Genomic DNA, 11,093 nt, shown 5'->3' with positions numbered 1-11,093 from the left:
TTGCTCTGGCTAGGATATCAAGTAATATATTGAGTAAGTAGGGAAAGAGTGGACAGCCTTATCTAGCCCCTGATTTTAGTGGGATTGCTTCAAGTTTCTCTCCATTTAGTTTGATGTTAGCTACTGGTTGGCTTTACATTGCTTTTCCTATGTTTAGGTATGGACCTTGAATTCCTGATCTTTCCAAGACTTTTATCATGAAGGGGTGTTGAATTTTGTCAAATGCTTTCTCAGCATCTAGTTAGATGATCATGTGTTGTTTTTTTTTCTTTGAGTTTGTTTACATAGTGGATTATGTTGATGGATTTCTGTATATTGAACCATCCCTGAATCCCTGGGATGGAGCCTACTTGATCATGATGGATGAGCATTTTGATGTGTCCTTCGATTCATCTTGCAAGAATTTTATTGAGTATTTTTGCGTCAATATTCATAAGGGAAATTGGTCTGAAGTTCTCTTTCTTCGTTGGGTCTTTGTGTTGGGTCTAATTGTGGCTTCATAGAAGAAATTGGGTAGTGTTCCTTCTGTTTCTATTTTGTGAAATATTTTGGATAGTATTGGTATGAGCTCTTCTATGAAGTTCTGAATGAATTCCACACTGAACCCATCTGGTCCTGGGCTTTTTTTTTTTTTTTTTTTTTTTTTTGGTTGGGAGACCTTTAATAACTGCTTATATTTCCGTAGGAGTTATGGGACTGTTTAGATGGCTTATCTGATCTTGATTTAACTTTTGTACCTGGTGTCTGTCTAGAAAATTGTTTATTTCCTCAAGATTTTCAAGTTTTGTTGAATGTAGGCTTTCGTAGTAGGATCTGATGATTTTTTTTTAAATTTCCTGATTCCGTTTTTATATCTCCTTTTTCATTTCTGATTTTGTTAATTTGGACGCTCTCTGTGTGCCCTATGGCTACCTGGTTGGATTTATCTATCTTGTTGATTTTCTCAAAGAACCAGCTTCTGGTTTTGTTTATTCTTTGTATATTTCTTTTTGTTTTTAATTGGTTGATTTCAGCCCTGAGTTTGATTATTTGCTGCCCTCTTCTCCTCTTGCGTGTATTTGCTTTATTTTGTTCTAGAACTTTTTGGTGTGCTGTCAAGCTGCTAGTGTTATTTTCTCTCAGTTTCCTTTTTGGAGGCACTCAGAGCTGTCGTTTTCTCTTACCACTGCTTTTATTGTGTCCTATAAGTTTGGGTATGTTGTGCCTTCATTTTCATTAAATTCTAAAATGTCTTTAAATCCTTTAATTTTTCCTTGACCAGGTTATCATTGAGTAGAGCATTGTTCAGCTTCCATGTGTATGTGGGATTTCTGTCTATTTTTTTTTTTTTATTGAAGACCAGCCTTAGTCTCTAGTTATCTGATAGGATGCATGGGATTATGTGAATCTTCTTGTATTTGTTGAGGCCTGTTTTGTTACCAGTTAAATGGTCGGTTTTGGAGAAGATAACATGAGGTGCTGAAAAGAAGGTATATTCTTCTGTTTTAGGATGCACTGTTTTATGTTATATGTTAAATCAACTTGGTTCATAATTTCTGTTAGTTTCTCTATGTCTCTGTTCAGGTTCTGTTTTCATTGATGAGAGTGGGGTGTTGAAATCTCCCACTATTATTGTGTGAGTTGCAATGTGTGCTTTGTGCTTTTGTAAAGTTTCTTTTATGTATGTAGGTGCCCTTGCAATTGGAACATAAATAAATAGGGATTGAGAATTCATCTTGGTGAATTGATCCTTTGACTAGTATGAAGTGTCCTTATAATTTTTGAAAACTTTTGGTTAAAATTTGATTTTATTCAAAATTAGAATGGCTAGTGGTGGTCAGTGATGGACAATGGAAGTGGACAGTTGTAGAAAACAGTAGTGGACAGTGGTGGACAATTGTAATGGACAGTGGTGGACAACAGTAGTGGACAGTAGTGGGCAATGATAGTGGACAGTAGTGAACAATGGTGGTAGACATTGTTGGACAATCATACTGGACAATGGTGGACAACAGTAGTGGACAGTGGTGGTTAGTGGTGAACAGTGGTTGACAACAGTAGTGGACAATAGTGGATGATGCTGGACAGTGGTGGATAGTAGTGAATAGTGGTAGTGGAGAGTAGTGGACATTAGAGGACAGTAGTGGACAACTGTAGAGGACAATGGTGAACAATGTTAGTGGACAGTGGTGGACAATGGTAGTAGACAGTGGTTGACAGTGGGGGACAACAGTAGTGGACAGTGTTGGACAATGGTAGTGGACAGTGGGGACATTAGTGGACAGTGGTGGAAAACAGTAGTGGACGGGGTGGACAGTGGTGGATAGTAGTGGACAGTGGGTGACAACAGTAGTGGACAGTGGTGGTCAGTGGTGGACAGCAGTAGTGGACAGTGTTAGACAGTGGTAGTGGACAGTAGTGGACAATGCTGGACAGTGGTGGATAGTAGTGGACAGTGGTTTAGAGTGATGGAAAATGATAGTGGACAGTGGTGGTCAATGGTAGTGGACAGTAGTGGATAGTGATGGACAGCAGTGATAGTGATGGTCAGTGGTGGACAATGGTAGTGGATGGTAGGAGACAGTAGTGGACATTGGTGGACAACTGTAATGGACAGTGGTAGTCAGTGGTGGACAGCAGTAGAGGACAGTGGTGGTCAATGGTGGACAACAATAGTGGACAGTGGTGGACATTGGTGGATAGTGCACAGTGGTGGAGAGTGGTGGATAGTAGTGGACAGTGTGGGGCAATAGTGGACAGTGGTGGAAAGTGATGGACAATGGTAGTGGATAGTGGTGGTCAATGATAGTGTACAGTGGAGGACAGTAGTGGACATTGGTGGACAACTGTAGTGGACAGTGGTGGATAGTATTGCACAGTGGGGGACAACAGTGGACAGTGGTGGACAGTGGTGGATAGTAGTGGACAGTGGTGGGCAGTAGTGGACAATGGTTTACAGTGACGGTGAATGGTAGTGGACAGTGGTGGTCAATGGTAGTGGGCAGTAGTGGACAGTGGTGGACAGCAGTGATAGTGATGGTCAGTGGTGGAAAATGGTAGTGGACAGTAGGGGAGAGTAGAGGAGAGTGGTGGACAACTGTAGTGGACGATGCTAGACAGTGGTGGACAGTAGTGGACAGTGGTTTAGAATAGTGGACAGTGGTTTAGAGTGATGGCTAATTGTACTGGACAGTGGTGGATAGTAGTGGACAGTGGGGGACAGTAGTGGACAGGGTGGGACAGTAGTGAACAGTGGTGGACAACTGTAGTGGACAGTGGTTTTCAATGGTGTACAGCAGTAGTGGACAGTGGAGGTCAGTGGTGCACAACAGTAGTGGAAAGTGGTGGACAGTGGCGGATATTAGTGCACAGTGGGGGACAACAGTGGACAGAGGTGGACAGTGGTGGGCAATAGTGGACAGTGGTGGGCAATAGTGGACAATGGTAGTGGGCAGTGGTGGACAGTAGTGGACAATGGTTTAGAGTGATGGGCAGTGGTAGTGGACAGTGGTGGTCAATGGTAGTGGAGAGTAGTGGACAGTGGTGGTCAATGGTAGTGGAGAGTAGTGGACAGTGGTGGACAGCGGTGGATAGTAGTGCACAGTGGGGGACAACAGTAGTGGACAGTGGTGGTCAGTGGTGGACAACAGTAGTGGACAGTGGTAGTGACCATTAGTGGACAATGCTGGACAGTGGTGGACAGTAGTTTAGAATGATGTACAATTGTAATGGACAGTGGTGGACAGTAGTGAACAATGGTTTAGAGTGATGTACAATGGTAGTGGACAGTGGTGGTCAATGGTAGTGGAGAGTATTGGACAGTGGTGGACAGCGGTGGCTAGTAGTGCACATGGGGAAAACAGTGGACAGTGGTGGACAGTGGTAGTGACCATTAGTGGACAATGCTGGACAGTGGGGACATTAGTGGACAGTGGTGGAAAACAGTAGTGGACAGGGGTGGATAGTGGGGGACAGTAGTAGACAGTGGTGGACAACTGTAGTGGACAGTGGTGGACAGTGGTGGATAGTGCAGTGTGGGACAACAGTGGACAGTGGTGTACAGTGATGGACAATGACAATGGACAGTGTGGGGACAGTACTAGAGAGTGGTGGACAACTGTAGTGGACAGTGGTGGTCATCAGTGTACAGCAGTAGTGGACAGTATTGGTCAGTGGGGGATAACAGTAGTGGACAGTGGTGGACAGTGGCAGATAGTAGTGGACAGTGGTGTGCAATAGTGGACAGTGGTGGACAGTGATGGGCAATGGTAGTGGACAATGGGGGACAGTAGTGGACAGTGGTGGACAACTGCAGTGGACAGTGGTGGTCAGTGGTGAACGGTAGTAGGGGACAGTAGTGGATAGTTCTGCACAGTGGGGGACAAGAGTGGACAGTGGTGGACGCTGGTGGATAGAAGTGGACAGTGGTGGGCAATAGTGAAGAGTGGTGACAGTGATGGACAATGGCGGTAGACAGTAGGGGACAGTACTGGACAGTGGTTGACAACTGTAGTGGACAGTGGTTGTCAGTGGTGGACAGCAGTAGTGGACAATTGTGGTCAGTGGTGGACAATGGTAGTGGACAGTGGTGGACAGTGGTGGATAGTAGTGCAGTGTGGGACAGCAGTGGATAGTGGTGGACAGTGGTGGACAATAATGGACAGTGGTGGACAATGATAGTGAATGATGCTGGGCAGTGGTAGACAGTAGTGGACAATGGTTTATAGTGGACAATGGTAGTGGACAGTGGTGGTCAATGGTAGTGGACAGTAGTGGACAGTGATGGACAGTAGTGGAGAGTGTTTTAGTGATGAACAATGGTAGTGGACAGTAGTGGACAGTGATGGACAGTAGTGGAGAGTGTTTTAGTGATGAACAATGGTAGTGGACAGTAGTGGACAACTCTAGTGGTCAGTGGTGGTCAGTGGTGGACAGCAGTAGTGGACAGTGGTGGACAGTGGTGGATAGTAATGCATTGTTGTGGACAACAGTGGAAAGTGGTGGACAGTGGTGGATAGTGGTGGACAGTGGTGGATAATGGTCGTGAACAGTAGTGGACGATGCTGGACAGTGGTGGACAGTAGTGGAGAGTGGTTTAGAGTGATGGACAATGGTAGTGGACATTGGTGGTCAATGGTAGTGGACAGTAGTGAACAGTGGTGGACAGTGGTGATAGTGATGGTCAGTGGTGGACAATGGTAGTGGACAGTGGGGGACAGTGGTGGACTGTAATGGACAATGATAGTGGACAGTGGTGGACAACAGTAATGGACAGTGGTGGAGAGTAGTGGACAACAGTATGGATAGTGGTGGACAGTAGTGGACAACAGTAGTGCACAGTGGTGTTCAGTGGTGAACAGTGGCTGACAACATTAGTGGACAATAGTGGACAGTGATGGACAATGGTAGTGGAAAGTGGTGGACAACAGTAGTAGACAGTGGTAGTGGACAGTGGTGGACAATGGTAGTGGACAATAGTGGACAGTAGTGGGCAATGGTGGTCAGATTGCTGCTCCATCTTGTTTCTTCAGACCATTTGCTTGGAAAATTGTTTTCCAGCCCTTTACTCTGAGGTAGTGTCTGTATTTGTCACCGAGGTGTTTACTGTATGTAGCAAATTCTGGGTACTCTTTATCTATCCATTCTGTTAGTCTATGTCTTTTTATTGGGAAATTAAGTCCATTGACATTAAGAGATATTAAGGAGTAGTGGTTGTTCTTTCATGTTATTTTGTTGTTAGGGGTGAAATTAGGTTTGTGTGTCTCCCTTCTTTTGGGTTTGTTGCAAGAAGATTACTTGTTTGCTTTATGTAGAGTATATTTTCCTGCCTTGTGTTGTAGTTTTCCATCTATTATCCTTTGTAGGGATGGATTTTTTTGAAAGATATTGTGTAAATTTGGTTTTTTTCATGGAACATCTTGGTTTCTCCATCTATGCTAAGTGAGTTTTGCTGGATATGCAGCCTGGGCTGGCATTTGTGTTTTTCTCTTAGGGTTCTGTATGACATCTGTCAGGATCTTCTGGTCACAGTCTCAGGTGAAAGTTGCAAGGTATTCTGATAGGTCACCTTTTATATGTTACTTGACCTTTTCCTTTACTGCTTTTAATATTCTTTCTTTGTTTTGTGCATTTGGTGTTTTGACTATTATGTGACAGGAGGAATTTCTTTTTTGGTCTAATCTCTTTGAAGTTCTGTAGACTTCTTGTATGTTTATGGGCATCTCTTTCTTTAGGTTAGGCAGGTTTTCTTCTATGAGTTTGCTGAAAGTATTTACTGACCCTTTAAGTTGGGAATCTTTGCTGTCTTCTATACCTATTATTCTTAGGTTTGATCTCACTGTGTCCTGGATTTCTTGGAAGTTTGGGGTTAGGGACTTTTTGTATTTTACATTTTCTTTGAAGGTTGTGTCAATGTTTTCTGTGTTATCTTCTGAACCTGTGAGTCTATCTTCTATCTTTTGTATTCTGTTGGCAGTTCTTGCATCTATTGACTCCTGATCTCTTTCCTAGGTTTTCTATCTCCAGGATTGTCTCCCTTTGTGATTTCTTTATTGTTTCTCTTTCCATTTTTAGATCCTGGATGATTTTGTTCAATTTCTTCACCTGTTTGACTATGTTTTCTTGTAATTCTTTAAAGAATTTTGGTTTTTCCTCTTTAAGGGCTTCTACTTGTTTACCCGTGTTGTCCTGTATTTCCTTTTTTTTAATTACATATATTACTTTACTTACATTTCAAATATTATTCCCTTCCCCAGTTTCCTGTCCATAAGCCCTCATCCCCTCCACCCCCATATAAGTGTTCCTCCCATCCACCCCCTTTACCCCGACCCAGACATTCCCCTGCACTGGGTGTCCAACCTTGGCAGAACCAAGGGCTTCCCCTTTCACTGGTGCCCCAACAAGTCTATTCTCTGCTACATATGCAGTTGGAGCCCTGGTGTACAGTTTTTCAGTAGTGGTTTTGTCCCTGTAAGATCTGGATGGTTGGCATTGTTGTTCTTATGGGGTTTCAAACTCCTTCAACTCTTCCAATCCTTCCACTAATGCCCCCAAATGGGGTTCTGTTCTCAGTTCAGTGGTTTGCTACTAGCATTGACCTCTATATTGGACATGCTCTGGATGTGTCTCTCAGGAGAGATCTATATCTGGTCCCTTTCAGCATGCACTTTTTAGCTTCAGCAATCTTACCTAGTTTTGAAAAGAAACAGGAGAGAGCATAGATCAGCAGCTTGACAGCACACTTAAAAGCTCTAGAACAAAAAGAAATAAATAACTCAAAGAGAAGTAGAAGGCAGGAAATAATCAAACTCAGGGCTGAAATCAACCAAGTAGAAACAAAAAGGACTGTACAAAAAATCAACAAAACCATGAGCTGGTTCTTTGAGAAAATCAACAAGATAGATAAACCCTTAGCCAGACTAATGAGAGGACACAGGCACTGTATGCAAATTAACAAAATCAGAAATGAAAAGGGAGACATAACAAAAGAATCTGAGGAAATTAAAAAAATCAACAGATCCTACTACAAAAGCCTACATTCAACAAAACTGGAAAATCTGGAAGAAATGGACAATTTTCTAGACAGATACCAGGTACCAAAGTTAAATCAGGAAGAAATAAACCATCTAAACAACCCCATAACTCCTAAAGAAATAGAAGCAGTCATTAAGGGTCTCCCAACCAAAAAGAGCCCAGGTTCAGATGGGTTCAGTGCAGAATTCTATCAGACCTTCATAGAAGACCTCATACCAATACTATCTAAACTATTCCACAAAAATTGAAACAGACAGAGCATTACCAACTTCCTTCTATGAAGCCACAATTACTCTTATACCAAAACCACACAAAGACCCAACAAAGCAAGAAAACTTCAGACCAATATCCCTTATGAATATTGAAGCAAAAATACTCAATAAAATTCTTGAAAACTGAATCCAAGAACACATCAAAACAATCATCCATTAAGATCAAGTAGTGGTTTCATCCAGGGATGCAGGATGGTTTAATATATAAAATCCATCAACGTAATCCACTGCTAAACAAACTCAAAGATAAGAACCATGATCATTTCATTAGATGCTGAGAAAGCATTTGACAAAATTCAACACCCATTCATGATAAAAGTCCTGGAAAGGTCAGGAATTCAAGGCCCATATCTAAGCATAGTAAAAGCAATATACAGCAAACCAGTAGCTAACATCAAACTAAATGGAGAAAAATTGAAGCAATCCCACTAAAATCAGAGACTAGACAAGGCTGCCCAGTCTCTCCCTCCTTATAGCCAGAGCAATCATACAACAAAAGGAGGTCAAAGGGATACAAATTGGAAGGGAAGAAATCAAAATATCACTATTTGCAGATGATAAGATAGAATAAGGGACCCCAAAAATTCCACCAGAGAACTTCTAAGTCTGATAAACAACTTCAGCAAAATGGCTGGATGTAAAATTAACTCAAACAAATCAGTAGCCTTCCTCTACTCAAAGGATAAACAGGCTGAGAAAGAAATTAGGGAAATGACACCCTTCACAATAGTCCCTAATAATATATCTTGGTGTAACTTTAACCAAGCAGGTGAAAGATCTGTATGACAAGAACTTCAAGTCTCTGAAGAAAGAAATTGAGGAAGATCTCAGAAGACAGAAAGATCTTCCATGCTCATGGATTGGAAGGATTAATATAGTAAAGATGGTCATTTAGCTGAAAGCAATCTACAGATTCAATATAATCCCCTTTAAAATTGCTAGTCAATTCTTTATAGAAATAGAAAGAACAATTTGCAAATTCATTTGGAATAACAAAAGCTCAGGATAGTGAAAACTGTACTCAACAATAAAAGAACTTCTGGGGAAATCACCATCCCTGATTTCAAGCAACATTAAAGAGCAATAGTGATAAAACTGTATGGTATTGGTACAGAGACAGGCAGATTAATTGGAACAGAATTGAAGACCCAGAAATGAACCCACACACCTATGGTCACTTGATCTTTGACAAAGGAGACAAAGCATCAATGGAAGAAAGATGGCATTTTCAACAAATAAAATTGCTGAGTTCAGCTGGAGATCAGCATGAAAGAACGCAAAATCAATCATTCTGGCTACCATGTACAAGGCTTAAGTCCAAGGGGATAAAGGACCTCCACATCAAACCAGATACATTCAAACTAATAGAAGAAAAATTGGGGAAGAGTCTCAAACACAAGGGCACTGGGGAAATTTTTCTGAATGAAACACCAATGGCTTATGCTCTAAGATCAAGAATTGACAAATTAGACCTCATAATACTTTAAATCTTCTGTAAGGCAAAAGACAGTCATTAGGACAAAACGGTAACCAACAGGTTGGGAAAAGATCTTTACCAATCCTATAACTGACAGAGGACTAATATCCAAAATATACAAAGAATTCAAGAAGTTAGACTCCAGCAAGCCAAACAACCCATACATATAGAGCCACCCAATTAGACAAGATGGATGAAGCAAAGTGCAGACCGACAGGAGCAGGATGTGATCGATCCTGAGAGACACAGCCAGAATACAGCAACAGAGGCGAATGCCAGCAGCAAACCACTGAACTGAGAACAGGACCCCGTTGAATGAATCAGAGAATGAACTGGAAGAGCTTGAAGGGGCTTGAGACTCCATATGTACAACAATGCCAAGCAACCAGAGCTTCCAGGGACTAAGCCACTACCTAAAGACTATACATGGATTGACCCTGGACTCTGACCTCTCAGGGTAGCAATGAATATCCTAGTAAAAGAGCACCAGTGGAAGGGGGAAGCCCTGGTCCTATAAGACTGAACCCCCAGTGAACTAGACTGTCGGGGGGGAGGGGCAATGTCGGGGGAGGGTGGGGAGGGAAACACCCATCAAGAGGAAGGGGGAAGTGGGATGTTTGTCTGGAAACCGGGAAAGGGAATAACACTCGAAATGTACATAAGAAATACTCAAGTTAATAAAAAAAATGAGGTACAGAGCTAAACAAAACATTCTCAGCTGGGGAATATCGAATGGCCGGAAAGTACCTAAAGAAAGATTCAATATCATTAGTGATCAGGGAAATGCAAATAAAAAAAAAACCCTGAGATTTCACCTCACACCAGTGAGAATGACTAAGATCAAAAACTCAGGTGACAGCAAATGCTGGCGAGGATGTGGAGAAAGAGGAACACTCCTCCATTTTTGGTGGGATTGCAGACTGGTACAACCACTCTGGAAATCAGTCTGGAGGTTCCTCAGAAAATTGGACATTCCACTACCTGAGGACCCAGTTATACTTCTCCTGGGCCTATACCCAAAAGATTCTCCAACATATAACAAAGACATGTGCTCCACTATGTTCATAGAAGCCTCATTTATAATTAGCCAGAACAGCAAAGAACTCCAGATGCCCTTCAACAGAGGAATGGATTTAAAAATTTGGTACATCTACACAATGCTGGTACTACTCCAGCTATCAAAAATAATGTCCTATATTTCTTTTTAAGGGAGTTGTTTATGTCCTTCTGTAAAAGTCCCTATCATCATGAGATGTGATTTTTAAATCCAAATCCTTGCTTTTTTCAGGTGTTTGGGATATCCATTATTTGTTGTTTGGTGGGAGTCAGGGCTCTCTGAAGACGCAAGTAGATCTTGGTTTCCTGTTGCTTAGATTTCTGGTTTGCCTCTTGCCATCACGTTGTCTCTGGTGTTGTCTTGTTGTCTCTGATAACAGTGGCTTGACCTTCCTGTAAGCCCTCTGTTTCAGCACTCCTGAAGACCTATTTTTCTCCCGAGTGAATCTTAGAACAAAAAGCTTTGTCACAGGTTCAGATACTGTTGAAAACAGAAACTGAAAGGGTCCTGTCCCCAGACTGCTCGCAGTTTTTATGTCCCAGGGGGTCCTGTATGGGTCACTGGGAACAGAACAGTTGGTCTTACCTCTGCTTTCAAGTGTATCCAGTGCTCCACAGGGACTAGCTTTCTGTTATAGGTGCAGTCAGAGACGGCTGAAGGATCCTCTCCCTGACCTGCTCCAGGTTCCTGTGTCAGAGGGCTCTAGATGGAGTTCTTCTTGCTTGGGCCAGGAATGTGGTAAAATTGGTGTTCCTCCCTAGCTCTCAGAGTTGGC

General features: G+C 42.3%; 1 protein-coding gene across 1 annotated transcript in view; it reads left to right on the top strand.

Moving 5' to 3' along the window:
- The first annotated feature begins 4,442 nt into the window (after nt 1-4,442).
- The window catches only part of LOC116887978, a 177,136-nt gene continuing 170,485 nt past the window's right edge, over nt 4,443-11,093 (top strand). Inside the window, 2 exon segments of the mRNA XM_032889416.1 lie at nt 4,443-4,594; nt 4,971-5,160. Of these exon segments, the coding sequence (XP_032745307.1) occupies nt 4,443-4,594; nt 4,971-5,160 (342 nt within the window).

Source organism: Rattus rattus, chromosome X, assembly GCF_011064425.1.
Source record: "Rattus rattus isolate New Zealand chromosome X, Rrattus_CSIRO_v1, whole genome shotgun sequence".
NCBI lineage: Eukaryota > Metazoa > Chordata > Mammalia > Rodentia > Muridae > Rattus > Rattus rattus.
The sequence above is the reverse complement of the archived record's forward strand: the minus strand, read 5'-3'. Positions and strand labels throughout refer to the sequence as shown.